We start from the raw sequence: 18,620 nt of genomic DNA on the forward strand, positions 1-18,620 counted from the left end.
CATTCATGTTTTCAATGATCTTTCATGATTACATTCATGTTTTCAATTATCTTTCATGATTACCTTCATGTTTTCAATGATCTTCCATGACAAATACTGCTGTTTTTCCAACCATAATTCACATTTCATTTTTTTTACTCTTGGATAACAATATGTTTGAAATGATGAAAAAATAAGCTTTTTACGTAAAAGTAATGAAAATCCTTCAAAGGAAACAGAACACGGGGCACATGGACAATGGTCCATAGACAGGAGAAGACTTCAATCAATTAATTATTTATTCAAACATGGTAGAACAGACTATTACATGCTTGGATTTAATTTAGCAATATTACAAGACAATGAGAGAATCTAATAAAAGGAAACAGTGATGTGAGAATGAGAAACATCCCAGGGCTTCTCTTACCACATTCATGATTCATCCAGATCCCCCTTTTTTGTCAAATGATCAATTTTAATTAAAATCACTTCTCCGGGCAAAATTCCAGCTTGGATGAAGCTGTCACTTTCTCAATGCATTATTTCTTCAAACCACATTAGCAAACTGTTTCCTGTTTTTTCTTCTTCTTCATATATATACATGTATATTGTAACAAAATGCATTCTGATGGTGCACCCTAGATTGAAAGGGATATTTTGCTTTTGACATTAGTGCCTTTTTATTTTCAAACATCAATTTACTACTAAATCACATCAGCATTCTTTTTTTTAATTATTATATCAAAATTGCCTTGATATTCCAATAATCAAAAATGATTTTTAAAGATTCAATGATAAAAATGAATACAATTTATAATGAATCAAAATCTACTGTCTATCATGTTGAAGGCAAAACGATAATAAAAAAGTCAGATTCTGAGTAATTTGGATTCCCATCAGTCACAGTTGAATCTGATATTTGAAGATTTAAATTCTCATTTTTAACAAGCATCAGAAAGGAAGATTAAGATATTTATAGCATGATTTAGGATTGTTGGAATGCACTCCAATAAAATGGGAAAAATATGAGGAGCTGCATTCATTACCGGTACTCAAAAATGGTCATTGGATGTTTATTATCAAAATCATACATACTTTACATTAACAGAATTAAAAAACAGCCTATTGGTTATACCAACCTGTTTAGCACCCATCTGAGTGAAAAGAGCAGCGATGTTAAAGAGAATACTACCCTTCTCAAAAGCAGCTGATTTCTGTATGGAAGGGACACCAGTCAATGCATCATACCTGAAGTAAATATACAAAAATATTGAAAGAAATTAAGATCATACCTGGAAATATAATTTGTTATAAACCCGATAAAATCTATTTACACTTGAATACAAAAGCAAAGCCTAAAAGAAATAAGTTTTAGGTCCTGTTGCATATAGTTTTACTCATCATCATAAGGTAAATTTTACCAGGGAGTTCCCTGATGGCAGTTATCATTGAATGACAAACTTACAATAAAGTTGATGTCATGAAGCACTAGCAGTAGAAAATAAGCACTGATAAACACACAAAATTAAGGACATTGCAGATAGGAATGAGTTCATTTAAGAGCAAAGCTGTCATATAATTCATACTGACACTGGTTGTCAGACTAATAAACATGAATGCAGCACTAAAAGGTTTATTTTTAAATGAATGGGACCCCCAACAAAGTATCATCTGCAGGTACACTGTAGTATATTTTACACAATATATCAGATGCATTTAAACAAAGTAATGGTTCTGCTCCATAAATTTGGCATAATAAATCCAAGTCCCATTCCCACGATGCCTTTCACAATACAAGTTTGGTCGCTCACTCCCATCATAATTGAATCACACAAATACGTACATCATTTCATTTGCGAATGCTGATTCATCTGTGTGTTCAATTGTTGTTGTGGTGTGAGGAGTCAGACAATATATCTCACTGTGTAGTGATGAATTGTGCCAATTCCATGCATGCCACAATTTAGAGGCAACATTTATATGCTAACTTCATTCCTAGTTTGAACTTTGGAATAGGTTTAATTCCATTTGACACAGCTAGATCTTCAAACAGAAAACAAAAAAGTTTTCTGTATATTCATATTATCAAATATTCTTTATTTCTACTTTTTAACTATACTTCTATGTCAAAGAAGTAATAATATTCTGGCAGAGTACTAAAAAGTATATTATAAAATACGGAGTTAATATGCAAGTACATGAATTGCCTAACATAAAAGATGGCAACACTTTAAAACAATATAAATCCTTGATGCTCAAGTTACAACTGTTTCATTCGAACTTCACTTCATACAAATTATTTGAATCATTTCCAGCTAGGTCAAAGCTCAAGAGCATAGTACTTTATATGTATTCAGAAAGAAATAAAAATCAGTCCTTAAAATCTAACAATATCAACTCTTGTAGCATAGAATGACCAAATAAAGGAGTGTTTTTTCAAATTCTTTGGTGAGGCCAGTGTTTAAGGGTAAAATAAACTTGATGGTGCATTTGCTGGTGTATTCCTGCTAGCAATAACTATGAAGGGCTGGAATGAAATGTCACAATGCTTGTCAATGTTTACTCTAGTGCTTCGTTATTTGCTTGATTTCTTTACATCTGGGGAAAGGGATGGCCATAATTGGTTGAAGTCAATTTATTGAGCCCAAAGTTGAATTGTTGTATATGGTTGATGCTTAAAGGTCAAGTCCACCTCAGAAAAATGTTAATTTGAATCAAAATAGAAAAATCAGACAAGCACAATGCTGAAAATTTCATCAAAAACGGATGTAAAATAAGAAAGTTATGACATTTCAAAGTTTCGCTTATTTTTGTTCAGTTATATGAACGAGCCAGTTACATCCAAAGGAGAGAGTTGATGATGTCACTCACTCACTATTTCTTTTGTTTTTTATTGTTTGAATTATACAATATTTCATTTTTTACGAATTTGACAATTAGGACCTCCTTGCCTGAACCATAAGATGTTAAAATAATGGAATTCCACATGTTCAGGGAGGAAAGAAACTTCATTTCACATGACAATGACAAGAAAATCAAAATATTTCATATAATAAAATACAAAAAAAATAGTGATGTCATCAGTTCCCTCATTTGCATACCGACCGAGATGTGCATATAACTGTTTTGTGAAATTAAGTGAAACTTTAAAATGTCATAACTTTCTTATTTTACATCCGATTTTGATGAAATTTTCAGCGTTATGCTTGTTGGATTTTCCTCTATTTATTCAAATCAAGTTTTTGTTGGGGTGGACTTGTCCTTTAAAAAGATATTGACCTCTATCTATTGGCCTACTTGTATGTACATGCAAAATCCCACAGGTCTTTATTCCTTCACATGATATGCTACTGATCTAGGCTTCACACCACTGGATAGGCCTACTTGGCATGCCAAAGAAAATACATCAAAATGTGCTCAATATGCCAATACGAAACCTTGTACTTTCACAGTATATTTGTATGCTCTTATTTGAGAGATACAAACAGATGTCTTCTGAACAATTTGTTTCCTCTTCATTCTATTCAGACAGAATAGGACTTTAAACTTACTTGAGGTTTGTGAAACTGACTCAGTACTTAAAGCACTTATTCAACAGATATCAACTGTCATGGGAAACCAATGATGAAAAAGTATAAAAATGCCTGAAAATATGACTGACACCACACCTCTTGCCATCAGAAATTTACTGATCCTTCCAATAAAATTATGAGCTTAGACACCTTAGGGTCAATAAAGATTTTACAATTTTGTACTATCAAGATTCTTATTTGCCATTAGAATTTACAAGATCATTACAACTTTAACAAGTCCACATAATACCCTTTTCCAATGGATTTTGGAAAAAAAGACTCCAGCGAAATACATCTAGAAAATGTGTTCATCAGATCTGACTTTAGTAGACTGAAATCGATAAAAAGAAGAAGAGGCCCTTAAAACCCAGATGTGAAACATGCTGCTGGCGCCTTTCTTCTAATTTGGGTCGTTTATTTCAGTGTCACAATCATTTTGTGCTTAGAATGATGATTTACGTGAGATGTAATCAACAGCTGTAATACATGTAAACCCAAGAAAATCAGGCACATTGGTGCTTTCATATCAACTTGGTCACAAATATACAAAGTATTTTACCTGTGCTCATCTACTTTTGAGATGTAATATACATGTACCTACAAATTGGTAGGTGCTTTCAATGACACCTTAAAAGGGATATCTCAAAACAGGGATTTTGCAGTGTGAAAGGAACACCCCTGCCCTATGTCATTGCCATGGCAACAGTTTCCAAGATACATTTATTTAGAAAAATAAATTTTGCATGTCTTTACCAAAATGAATGTTTGTGCCAAATTTCATGAAAACACGTTAAAAACTGAAAAAAGTATTTTGAAGCATATGATTTGAAACGGACCACTACCTGCCCAACCGACTGACCGCCCGATCGTATGCTGATTCCTATATACCCCATTGTAGGGGTTATAATGAGAGATATAAAGATCCTCGTGTAAAGAACTATGAAAGTCTTGTAGCTAGCTCATGTTCTATCAATCTCCATCTTGTTCAGGCAGGTGTGAGCATGCAAAATAGATCATCAGATACAAGTTTTGAGGTCAAGTTCTATGGATGATATTGGGTGTTGGGTGGGTGTGAATCCAATTTAGTCAATGATGGTGGATGGATAACTATGATGATGAGAAGATCTTATTTTCCTTCAGGGATGTACATGGAAAAAATATAACACCTCAATAATACATCTTATCCCTAATAATATATTCATGATTACTTTACCAAGAATAAATCACGTTTTGCATTAAAAATAAACCCCTTGATATAGCCTATCTACCATTTCATCTATTAATGTTTATCTTGTAAAGCATGTACACTGTATACGCCCACATTTTAAGATTACAAAGTTATCTTTAATAATGTTGTGATTATTAACAAATAACAAATGAGTTTTGGGGAATACATGTGGAGACATCAATCTCATTAAATGGCCATTTTAATCTCTCCAAGCATCAACCAACTAGATGAAAGACAATGGCCAAATGCAGCGGGGGTGGGGGCAGTTTCCCTTAATTCTCATTTGATATGTTTATATGAAATATCAATTAGAAAATATTAAAAGATTGATAAACTGCCATATCTTGTATATTAATTGGCAATACATGTAACATAACTTGTTCTATAGTCTGGGATTTTTTTTAATGTGTCTTTTTGACAAGTGTATGTCTAAATGAGCTTAGAACAAATTTTGTTGGGCTAACAAAAAAAAACCTTAATAAACTAGGTCTTGCAGAGTGAACATGACATGAGATCCACATAAACCTTTATTGATGATCAAGCTATCTTCTATAGCTAATAGAAGACTTAAAAGTTTAATTAGCATCTAAACAATATGAGATTTTACAGAGTTATGCAAGTGCATGTAGACCTAAATTCATTTTGAAACGAGTGGTAAAAAGCCCAGTAAGTTTCCAGTCAATTGACAGAATTTTACTACATTTTGATAAATGACAAATAGCTTGAGGATTATTCGATTTCTGTAATTGATCATTTTCAAATTTTCACCCACATCCATTTTTCTTTCATGGGTGTTCATTATTTTTTACATCAAGAGTATCTACAAGTACTGTATAATGTTAATTCAAAAGGAAAACTTGAAATAATGAAAATGAAATAGTACGAAATTGCAAGTGAAATCCAGCAAAACATACAAATACTAGCATTTGAAAATGAAAAATATAATTCTATATTTTGGAAAATAAAAACACAATAAAAAAGTGAGATTGATTTTTTTTCACTACATAAAAAGTGTGACTTGCGTTTTTTACTTTCTGCAGTAATTTGTAAAAATGTTAAAATTGATCTCTTGAGTCTTCTTGACCCGATATTTACTGATATGGAGTTTTGAATAACCACTGCAGAATTAATGTTCATGAATCACATAATGTACACACTCAGTGCAGTGGCTATATAAATGCAGAACATCGTATTGGAACTTCAATATCACAGGAGAGAAAAAAAATCAATTTCCCTCATAAAAAAATCCCATTTTTATGCAAACAATGAAAACACACAAGCCTACTAAGCAAATAAGCATTTTGCACTGTTGTTCAGCCTAGAATGTAAACATGACTAGATTATATGCCTACATACAGTACACTGTATGTTTCTCTATAGGTATGGGAAAATGCATAGATGTTTTTATATATTCAACCGTGGAGCTATGTGATTCAACAGTATATTTGGTAGTACAAGTACATTTTTGGTTTAGAATTTTAGCTCGAGGCTGAAAACCATATTTTCTGACAGGTAAAAGAGTACAGTGTATTACATCGGAGAAGCACTTTAAAAATATGTATGAAAATTCACAAAAACCTAGGGCCTTCGCTTCTTTCATAATCAAAATCATGGCTGAAATTTGATCTTTTTTCTTTATATATATCTCAGGATCATGAATACAAGAAGTCTGTACATATATGAAGAATTTTATTATCAAACACTTGTGATTAAAGGGATGTTCCAGGCTGAAAGTAATGATAGAGAGCAAAACACAAAAATATTCATCAAATCTGATAACAAATAGCGAAGTTAATACTGAATTTTAAAGTTCAGTTATATGCACATTGTCATGAATATACATTAGGTGGGCTGAAGATGTCACATCTCCACTTTCCTTTTTTCTATGCAATCATAATTGTTTGATTTTTTCATACATGTGGTACTGTTATGTCTCCCTTCTTGTGAAATAACTTAAAAAGCGCAATGAATATCTGATGCACTGAATCAGTTGTCAATCCAATATTTTTCATTCTTGGAGGAAAAAAATTTGAATAAATCTAATTTCATAATAAAATACAAAAGAACAAGTGGGGATATGACATCACCATTTTGCTCATTGAATATTCTAGAAGACATGCCTAGAACTACATGTATTTCACCGGAATAATGTAAATCTATAAAATACCATAACTTGGTTATTTCTTGTCCAAATTTGATTAAATTTTCAGAGTGTTCTTTGTCTGATTTTTCTTTATCTGTTCAAAACATAATATTTCCAGCCTCCAATAGCAACAAATTTTCAGTAAGGCATATAACATTCAATATTTCCCTGAAATTCACCTTCATCATTCATGTACCATGGATATCATGAGTAAGATGTAATAAAAAGATAATAAATTTGACCAAGAAACCACCATGGCTGATGTGCTATCGACAATGAAGATACTTTCCAAGAACAGTAACAGTTAGACACTCAACATTCTTGAGATACTGAAAGTTGAACTTGAGTGCAATGTCACATCTTATTACCACAGAAAATGGTTTCTTCTGTTAACTCTCTTTCCCATGGGAGCCTTTTGAATTCTTTCATTAGTACATCATAGTACATGACAATGGGTGGTTTGAGTCAGCTAATGATTGCTTCAAGCTTATATACCTGTACTGTCAGAAATAACAAGAGTAATCCCACTGGGCCACAAATAATAGTATGGGGGAGGGGGGTACATGTAATTCATTGATCCTTTTCATCCAAAGCAAACACAACAAAACATTCATGATACAACATAATCTACAGGTAGATTGAAAACCCATTACATGTAATTGCAATGATAATTAAAATGATCAATTAATGAGTACATGGGATGATATTTGAGAGGTTATTTCATCTGCCCTGTATCCCCCATCCCCTTGCAAAATTAGCTTTACGATACATTATTCTTAGGGTGCGTTTATTCGACACTTTTTTACCCTAGAATCATGATTCAAATCACGATTCTGCAGAATCACGATTGCGTTTAGTCGAAATTGCATATAATCATGATTAGAATCACAAACATGAAACACGAAAAAAGGGGCATTTGGAAAGACGTTTCTGTAGAATCACGAACGAAAAAGGTCGTATGAACGATATCGTGATTTGAATCATGATTCTATGACGTCATTGTGTCGTGCTTCTTCCGGGTTCGACTCAAAGGCGCGCGCTGTGTTTCGTGCAGGTTAATTTTCGTGTAGCAGTAATGCCAGCATTTAGGAATTATCATTCTGTGTATTGTACCCCGGGGTTGTACTGTAGCGTCATTTGTATATTTCATTGTTTTCATCCATCATTTCTTCAAGTTCCAAAGGCACAAATTGGACTGATGATGAACTCAGGGCTCTGCTTGTGCTTTGGGCTCAGCCTGAAGCACAAGCATCCCTTACCGGGATTCACAGAAATAAGACGATCCCTTTCAGCGGCGCTTGCGAGGGAGGGATTTCAACGGAGATGTGGCACCGCCTGTCGAGACAAAATTAACAGAATTCGTGCCCAGTACAGGACCATCATAGACAAGAAAAATTGATCGGGAGGTGGGAGGGAGGATGATGACCCCTTCTGGTTCCCGATCAAAAACAATACGAGGTACAATACACGGAATTCTGGAAGTAAAAGATTTTTTTTTCGGAAGCCGAGTAAGCGTTGCACTTGCACCATAGAGTTAACAAACGATCGTGCGTTAGCTCCGGCGGCAGCAAAAATCGAGCAGCCGACGTGAAGTTAGAAACACGTGCGAAAATGTTGACCTATACTTCCTGGGTCAAACTGCGCACTGGATCGGCCCGAATTCAGGGAGAAACAGCGTTAGAAAGATGGTCGTATAAACGCTGATTCTGTCGGATCGTGATTCATGCTGCTGTTTTGAATCATGATTCAAATGGTGATTCAAATGGTGATTCAAATCATGATTCTGGGTCGAGGTCGCATAAACGCAGCCCAAGCTGAACTGAAGCATCTCTTGCATCTATAATGTTTGCTGATTGTAACTCATATCCTTTGAGCACTTTAATATCGATTCAAATAAAATACCTACATCTACATGTACACGTTTGTAAAAAATAGCAAACAGGTAGATTTTGAAGGTGATGATTCTATATTGACAATGTCAATTAGCTCTCCATATGATTTATATATGTGTTAAGAATCAGTTTCATAAAACCATTTTAAACTTTAAACATGGCTGTGTTTAAACAATGTACATTAAGGCCTCGTGCAGGTAGCCTCGTGTACTCCCCCCCCAAAAAAAAAAAAAAAAAAAATTATTTCAAATTCTTTTTTTCTGATGCACTTTAATGGTGTACACTCAACAACATATATGGTCATCAAAATTCATGACCCAACTTGGTCAGCTGGCCAAGCCACCAGTTTGATCAAACACAATAGGCAACCAGGCAGATTCTACAAAGGCTCTTTTGAAAATTTCTCATTGAGGTCTGGGCATTAGCTCAGTCTTCTGTGGTCTCTGTCTTTAGAAAACCAGACAAAAGAAATCTTTTCACCTGAGTTTACTTTCCTGTGGTGCAAAGGCTATAGAGAATGGGTCAATTGTCCACTCTACATTTACTTTTAGCCTCCACAATATAATAGCAGGGGATGGTCTATCTGTCTTTGTAGAGAGTTTACCCCTGGTATTTAGGTTTGAGAGAAAATGGAAGTATTGACGAGATTGAAGTGGGCTTGGTAGATAATGCGAGAATTCTGTAATCAAAGGACATCTTTACTGTATACTATCAGCCAGTAGGCATGCATTAAAAAGCAATTTCTAAACATAGAATTGTGTTTTCACTGTGAAGCTTGAAGTGCCAAGTGAAAAACACTGCATCATACATGTATCCCTATACTTTATAGTTTAGGGAAATTGCTTCCACCTCTCCTGCCATTGGTGGGTTTATCATGTCATGTCAATAATTTTAAACCAATATTTAATTGCACCTTCTCTATTTGACTATGAAATACAGATGATTTATACATAGTTTGTGCATAAACCTAACACCAAATACACTGAATGATATAGATTAAGTGTTCAGAAAAGGTTGGAGTAGATAATGACTTAATGAGTGCCACTAACCGTTTTCTGGCTCGTCGGAAAATGCCTCTGCCATGTCACCCCACCAATTTCTTTAATCCCCACTTTCCCCAGTACCAGCAATTTCCTAAATTCAACTCATTATCACGGGTGCTTGATTTATGTATGTCATGATTTATTTTTTTCCGTTTTCACACTTGAAAAAGTAAAGATTTTAAATCAATTTTTTTCTGTCTTTCCACTAAAGAAGTGTTATACATTGGTATCACCAGTAGGAACTACATGTACATGTATGTATTAAAAGAGAGAACAAATACAGCAAGGTTATTGGTTTCTGTCACATGTTTTCTTTATAATCTACAGCAATGTTTGAGGCTATAATAACATCACGTTCTCTCACTCTTTGAGAAGTAAGTTCCTACGCGTTTTGTGCTTCAATCTCAGTATGACTGTGCAAAATATTCCCTTTTAGTCAACAGATGGGTTTTTATATTACATTGCCGATAGAATAGATGTAGGCTCGGAAAAATTAATATGAGAAAATTTAACAAATTCAGCTTTTAACACTATATTACTTTCTACATTTACATGAAAATAGGCCTACATGACTGAACTTTCAATAATTGTTTAATATTGTCCCATTTTTACATATATCATTCTGAAAAAAAATAATCATGGCAGGATATTACCACTTCTTGACAATGTGATAAAAATATGTGGTAAAGGAAAGAGGTACATTGTCAGTGACAATACACAGACTATCTCTGGTTCAGGCGAACACTCCCCCAATGATAAATGGCATTGAACATGACAGGTGGATCATCATCATCATCATCTTGTGTTCAGACCCATTCCTTGGTATATTCAATCTCTTGGGTTCACCTCTGCCCCCTTTTTAACATCAGATGATACCAGCAACAAGAAGTACAGGATGTACTATTTAGATCTATTCAACTGTTAAAATGCAGAGAGAACATAGTGCATTTGGTCCGCCACAGAGGGTTAGGAATTTACATGTATACAATCAATGCCTACATGTATTTCCAGATACATTCCCTGTATACACAGAAGGCTGTATATACATTATTCAGACAAAAATAAATACCCCCCCCTTCTACAAAAAAACTGTTAATGAATAAATCATCTCTGCACAAAAAAAGACAGAAAGAAAGAATATATTGCTGTAACAACAAAACAAATAACAGAATACGCCAGTATCTTAAAATTACTTTTTTTAATTCTTCAAAGTTCACATGACACGCATAAGACATTCCATAATCTTTCATTCTACTAGATTTCATCATCACTTGAATGTTGTGTCTCTTTGTATGGACATCCTTGTCACAATTTAATTTACTTTGAGATATTATCAACTGTCTAAATTTAATCATGGCGTGGCAATGTTTAACCTTACATTCACAAGGCATTATCTACATACGTCCTGATTAATTCTTATCGCTGTAGTGCAAGCTTATCAACAATATGTCCTGGGATATATTTGTAGAAATGTTGAGTAGAAACTTACGAACATGCTTATTTGGAAGGTCATTAAATATAAGGGATAATGACAGCTACTTTATTCTCCCCATCACGTACGAAATGAGCCAGTTATAAAAGACAAAATTATTGTTTTAATTTTATCTCTTTGAATAATCTAAATGGTAATGTTTATTATTTTCAGTTCACCTTCGTGATGACATATCTGTGTATCTACTGTTGCTTCTGAACAAATAGAAGACTATAAAGGAAGAGCAGGAAGTACTTGAAAGTTAACATTTCCGCCACCCACTTTAATGCCACCATGTATGCATTCTTTTTTTAAATGTATACATTTCATGTCACGTCATAGGTGAAGAAAAGGTTCGTGTTTACACCCACATGAGAAAATTATAAAAGTTGATATATTTGCACTCTCACGATTGCAAAAGGGCAATATATGAATAAAACAGGAGGGGGGATGAAAAAAATGGGCTTCATTCAAATGAGAATTGTTTGCATAAGAAAGAAAGAAAACATGGTGTGGAGGAATAATATATGTTTAAGAAGAAAAATACAACATGAACGCTAACAAAGAGAGCTAAATATAGAGAGAAATAATAAAAAAAGAGATAGATAAAAGAGAGATATGGACTAAGGAGAGGGAGTTAAAAAAAAAAGAGGAATAGAGAGGGAGGAAGAGTACATAAGAGCAAGAAATGGAGTAGACAGCCATGGGCTTTATCAAATCATGCGTTTATTTCAAGGCTTGACTTTATATAAAGACTTACCAATGAAAGTAAACACCTAGGTTTCTATCCGGAGGGAAGAATCGATTCTCAATAAAATATAACTGATTGTAGTATTCAAGTAACAGCTCTATTCCTTCCTCATTTCTCTTTGGAGTTCGTATCGACTGCAAGACAGACAGGAAAGAGAAGGATATAATTAAGTTAGGAAGGGCTGGTTTACAAACAGCAAGGGGCATATATTTATCTCCCATTCCAACTTGGCCAAAAGTTTGAGAAAACACTTTGCATTTTGTTGCTAATGATATTGCACTGTCCTTTTCCTGTTTTTCTCCCTGGTTCCTCATTATTCAGTAAATGTATAATTCATTTATAAGCTCTTCCTTCCTACTATTTCAAATTTATAATTATTCTATTATATAAATTTTGACAATTAACACATGAGTTACAAGAATAGGTTGGGCACTTTGAGGGAATTTACTTGTAGTATGCAATGTGAAGCCACAATCCCCCCCCTAACAAGGATCACAGTTTTTAAACCCCTTTTTTTAATAGGTGAAAGCAATGTCATCTTTATGCAGCTTTAATAACAGAATCATATGCAGAAAATATATTTCCAATTCTGCCAGAAACACTTAAATACAATTGAGTTGACAATCATGATCTCATGAAATCACATAGCAAAGATATTAGGTTTCTATTTGAAGACATCCCAAAAGTTATTCTCCATCAGTTCAACCTGCATATATTTCCCTGCTGAGAAGAAAATCTAAATTGGTTTGGAAATTACAGTTATAGCAACTAATTTATATGAATGCTCTTTCTCAGATTTTTTTTAACAAATACAAGCATGAATTCTATATAATTCAAGTCTAGGCTATAAATGTGTATGCATATGGATGCAGCCTTTCAGATTATTCAAAATCAATCAATTAATATAATAAGAACTGTTTTTCATGTACATAAAAATGCAACCCATTTCTTTTGAAATAGATATATTTGCAAAGCCTTTACAAGTCATGTACTTGAAGGGTTGATACAAGCAAATCTGATTATCTCACCTGTCTGAGTTCTGTAAATTCTTTGATTTCATTCTCATATTTATCTCCATCAGCACTGTAGTGTTCAAGAATATAATCCTGTAAAAGAATTCAAGTATACATGACATTCAATATCATTCACACAGGTATCAACAGTACATTGCATTAATGAAGAAATCTATTGTATCCATATGGTTATTCATCTACATGAAAATGTCAAAAAAGCATTTTAAAAAGTTTGATATACATATATTTTCAAAAAGATGTGTTGTTGAAAAAGCAGAGTAATAATATCAAGAGGGCCTTTCCAATAAGTTAGGAATCCATTACTAACCATTCTTTTCACACACAAGTCACAAAAATAAGAAAATACATGTACAATAATATAATGCTTAATTGTTCTCATGCATTTGGGACATCTCTTAATAAAGTATTGGATATGTAAAGGTACATCTTCAACATTACAATGAGATCATTCATTTCACATGATGATCATCCCATCATAATTTGTTCTTTTATCACCAAAACCCATCCAATTATCATTATAGTGCCTGATAATGTAGGCAATACTACTCAACGTCTTTGCAAATTAGATCAACATTAATAAACTGATTACAAATTTAGGAAAGGGGTGTAATACTGTATCAAGCCACTGTGGGAATATAATAGAAGTTTAGATACCATAAATATCAACCTCAAGGATAAGTTGATTTCAATATTGTCAAATACATATAAAGCTGAATATTTATTGAGAAACTGATATGTGCAAATGGAGAAGTTGATGACACTCCCTATAGATTTAATTTGAAATTTTCTTTCATGAAATATATGTTGCCTTTCGTTGATTTGAGATAAAAAATGAACAAATTAAGATAATTCCTAATGTTCAAGTTCGAGCCAAAACCATGTTTCACATAAGAGGAAAAGATTTGAATATCTGTTCTTTCACAATCTACCGCAAAAGAGATCAGGAGTGTGTGATGTCAATGCTCGAAATGCCTCCACATAATTGTGTTGCAAAAATGAGGGAAAATATGATAAAATTTCAATGAAATTGTTAGCTCTTTGTCCTTCAACTTGTTGTTGGGTGGACTTGGCCTTTAAACAGTTTTTCTTTAAATATTAAGGGACAGTTAAAACTTGTAAGAAATTTCATGGCCAGTTGAGGAGCCATCATTCCCATCGCATTTTATTATTGGATGCTTTTCTCTCCCACCCAATGCAAACATGAACAGGTATATTGTCAGGTGCTACCCCCCTCCAAAAAAAATTAATAAAAAAACAAATGCTCACATATTTTAAATCATATGCGCATTACCTCCAGTTCAAAAGAACATTCATATGCAATATACCCAATAATACACATTGTCATGCATAAATGGCATCTACATCCATACGATTACTTACTGTGAAGGGAACTCTGACATCTAATTTCTTGGTTTCTTTGAGTCCAAGTGGGATGAGAGGAACGCTTCTCATGTAGCTATCATTCTGGTAGGCTTCTACATCACTGTTTATCTCCGCTAGTTCCTCTTTTAAGAGCTGGAGATTAGAATTCACAAAGCTGAGTTCCAGGGCTACTTGCTCCTTCAGTTTACGATTGGTTGCAGCTCTAGAAGGAAATTAAGATCATATCCAATTATCATTCAATCTATTATTGAATGAATTTCACCTAGATATCGCAATAACTTTGTAACTTAAGGTTTTGAGCAAAAGTCCTTGGTTGAAATATTCCTGCGCTTAATTGACTTATTTCTGTGTAAAAAATAAAACTGATCTGATCTGTTGGGTCCTCTGTGAGTGAAAACTGTCAATGTTCGAAAGTCACCTATTTCCCTGGATGACACTAGAGAAAACAAGTTCACTTATACACAGAAATCAGTTAGTAATTTTAAAATAACTTCTTTTTTTTAGATCAGGACTCATTAAAAAAATATATTGTACTTCATATTAGGGGATCTACTTTGTATTTTTTGCTTCTAAGATATAAAGCATGGATACTGTACTCTCTGTATTGTTCCAGAAACTATACAATATCAATGAAAAAAACAGTAAGAGGCAAACTGAGTACCAGACTGCCAGTATCTATTAATTACCAATCAAAAAACTAAATCTATAAGCAATACATAAAGTGCACTCAATCATTCATTCAATCGTTCATTCATTCATTCATTCAATCAATCAAAACAATCATTCACTGAGTATGTTACTCCAAATATACTCCACTTTTTTATTCATTCTTTTTTGCAATCATCCAAAATTCATACATACAATGATTCTCGTGACATTTTCTGCCCAGGCATAGTCGCCCATGATGGAACCATAAAATAACAAACTTCATCAGACATTGTCCAATGGGCGAAAAAAGGAATTAAAATTAATATGCACTTTTTAAGGATACAAACCTACTGAACCATGATTTTTCAAACATTCTCTGAGACTAAAATTATGGCAAATTGCATGATCTGAATAGTATCGAGTAAATTATACACTAGGAGCCTGTCTTGAATTCCTCTAAATTGTATCAATTAGTAACTTATCTCCTTTCTACAACATATCATCACTTCTCATTTTGTCATTATCAAAGTTTTTTGTAAGATTTGTAATGGACATAACAAATAGGTTAAGTGATCAATACAGACTCTGCCACTCTGGATACTGGTCAATGAAAAACCATGGAAAAGATGCACTAACTGTAGGCCTACATGTACATTGTCCAAGAACACAGAAGGGGAGGGGAGACTTCCATAATTATTGTCAAAATACAGGAGAATATCTAGGGCCTACATGACTGGCCACAATACATTGAAATCTTCCTCCTTCACAAATATGCTTTTGGAGTTGATTAATAAAAATGCCCAGGGTTTTCCACCAACTTGTCACTGAAAAAAAAGCTGAAACAGCGCTTTATATCTAAAATTTATTGTAATTATCTAATTATTGTGTTGTACATGTTTGAAAGTTGAAATAGTGCACTTTTGGCAATAAAGCACAATTTCTCATTGATTTTCCACTACAGATCAAAACCACAGCTATCATTGTGAAGTACCTCTGGATTTCCGAAAGCAATTGGAACCTGTGCGGTTGACAGGTAGGCTCGTTAGCAGAAGGAAGTTATGAAGTGAGCGGTCAATCAGACGCAATCCTTACAAACAAGCCAATTTCCCTTGCCTTTAAGTTTAAGAGACACAAATGAAGTGAAAGGCAAAGCTAAGTTCCATTTACAGATCACATCATTCTGATGCCAAGTTCACACTGCCTAAAGATTTTACACAAGATTGCATGTAAGTGTGACCCTTGTTTCAGACTTTCTCCCTCCCAGTGAAAATGAAATGTCATAAATACCCTTTTTACACATGCAGAAATTAAACCCTGTACTATAGGTGGAGCTAAATTGCCCTATAGCCCCACCTATCTTGTTAATAGATTTGTTTTCTTTGATACTGCACCATACAAAATACAGAAACCCGATCAAGTTTTAACTCTTTAAAATGAAAGAAATAAGGCTAGATGAAATGATGAAAATCATGGTCAGTCAGCATAGTTTGGGGGTCAAATTTGAATAAAAGATTAAAAGTCAGTTGGTTTTATGAGGGTAATGACTTAAATAGGAACAAACTTAGGGGTCAGTCATTACTTTACACCATGTACACTGCCTCCTTTCCTCCTTGAGTCCATGAAGATACAAATGCATATAGAAAGTTCAAGAAATCTGTGTGTTTTATGGAAACACTCCCTCCAAAGATTAACTCAGACAGCATTATCAAAGTTGATCTCCGCTGATATACAAATGCTGCGGACAGTCTCCACCAGGGCTGGCTTTAAAATGGCCTCATCGCTTTGAGATTAATCTACAGATCTTAAGACCTATCTCAGTAAAATGATGAGTCAACGTATCATCAAGGAAGGGCATTAAAGTAGATCCTGAAGACGTTCAATTTGATAGAAGAAATTGAACAGATTACGTTAGATTGATCAAATCAATTACTTGATTAGACTACCCAAAGATAGACTATAAAAAGATCTTTTCTTGGACACTGATGACTGATACAGTCTATGACTGTACAATTGTATCATACTCATTCAAAAGCAACATTGGACAGTTACTGTCATCATCCTTCCTGCAAGGAGGCCTCAAAATAAATAAAGTCTACTCTTAAAAGTACCTCAAAGAGGGGGGTGGGAACAAACTTATCAGTCATCACCATTATTTCAACGTAATATATTTATAGGCATCTGTAATTACCTAATGGGCAATCAAATTTAATCAAGCATTAATCAGACATACATGTACATGTACTTGCAATTTGCAACAGACACATTTATTAAAGGATAAATCTATTTGCTCAATTCGCTCAAAGGACTTTAAAGTGGAATCTACATGTATTTGGTGTGAAACTGTACATGGAACCTTAATTCTTCACACCTCCACATCTAGGGTTTAGCCATGAGAGGCGATAGAATGAACTTTAAAAAAATAAGCAATATTGATTGATCTGTATCTGACAGTATTACAGCAGGTCATCTGTGGTTCAAAGATTGCCATAGCAGGTACACAGAACAATGGTAATGGAAGTTGAATTTTGGTATCAATTGTACTGTAAAATCTCATAGTTGAACAGCAATTGGCTCTATTTGCAGACTGATCTAAAACCATATATTTGCAATTTATTGGTGTATATCAGGCCTGGTGTACATTATTGACTGATTTCATACTACAATTATCAGATTAATGAAGCTCGGCATTTTAATAATTGCTTGACCCTTTTAACTTTACTACAAGCAAACGAGACAGGTGATACATGTACACATGTATCTTGAGTGCAAAGTGGTAATGATATTATGTGCAAAACTTGGAAGTTGAAACACAAAAATTAAAATACCTGCAACATACTTTTCAAATTTACACATTTTTTTAAAGAAATTTCACAATGGATCTGGGGATTAGATGCCAGCCTACAGGCCTATACTAGGATTTACAGTGTATGAAAGAAAATTAAAAGAACTTCTAGTGAACCAAAAAGAATTGTCACTTGAGGTGCAAAAGTCTTGTTGCTGGCACGCAAGAACAGGATCTCTATTTAAACATATGTACATGTAGTGTGAATGCAAAAAAAAAGTTAAATCAAAGAACAAGTCCACCCTAACAAAATTGGATGTGAATAAAAAGAGAAAAATCCGATATAGCATAACACTGAAAATTTCATCAAAATTGGATGTAAAATAGGAAAGTTACGACATTTTATAGTTTCAAATGAAATATTATAAAAATCAAACAATAAAAAAAACAAAAGAAATAGTGAGTGAGGGATATCATAGACTGTTTAATTTGCTTACTCACTGAATTGTGAATATATGTTCCACTGTTTTGTGAAAAATATTAAAGTGAAACTTTAAAACTTTCTTATTTCACATCCGATATTGATGAAATTTTCAGCACTATGCTAGTTTGATTTTTCTTTTTATTCAAATCAACATTTTTCTGGGGTGGCCTTGACCTTTAAGATGACATTTTGAGGTCTAAACATGTTATG

At 33.7% G+C, this 18,620-nt stretch overlaps 1 protein-coding gene across 2 annotated transcripts in view; it reads right to left on the reverse strand.

The window, feature by feature from the left end:
* Nucleotides 1–18,620, reverse strand: part of LOC121408052 (rhophilin-1-like) — a 43,211-nt gene that overhangs the window by 15,307 nt on the left and 9,284 nt on the right. For both annotated transcript variants that reach the window (XM_041599367.1, XM_041599368.1), the window contains exons 3-6: nucleotides 14,494–14,698; nucleotides 13,108–13,185; nucleotides 12,089–12,213; nucleotides 1,119–1,227 (exon numbers count right to left, since the gene is read on the reverse strand). In XM_041599367.1, coding sequence (XP_041455301.1) covers nucleotides 1,119–1,227; nucleotides 12,089–12,213; nucleotides 13,108–13,185; nucleotides 14,494–14,698 — 517 coding nt within the window. The remainder of the gene's footprint in view (nucleotides 1–1,118; nucleotides 1,228–12,088; nucleotides 12,214–13,107; nucleotides 13,186–14,493; nucleotides 14,699–18,620) is intronic.

Source organism: Lytechinus variegatus, chromosome 2 (genome assembly GCF_018143015.1).
Source record: "Lytechinus variegatus isolate NC3 chromosome 2, Lvar_3.0, whole genome shotgun sequence".
NCBI classification, from domain to species: domain Eukaryota; kingdom Metazoa; phylum Echinodermata; class Echinoidea; order Temnopleuroida; family Toxopneustidae; genus Lytechinus; species Lytechinus variegatus.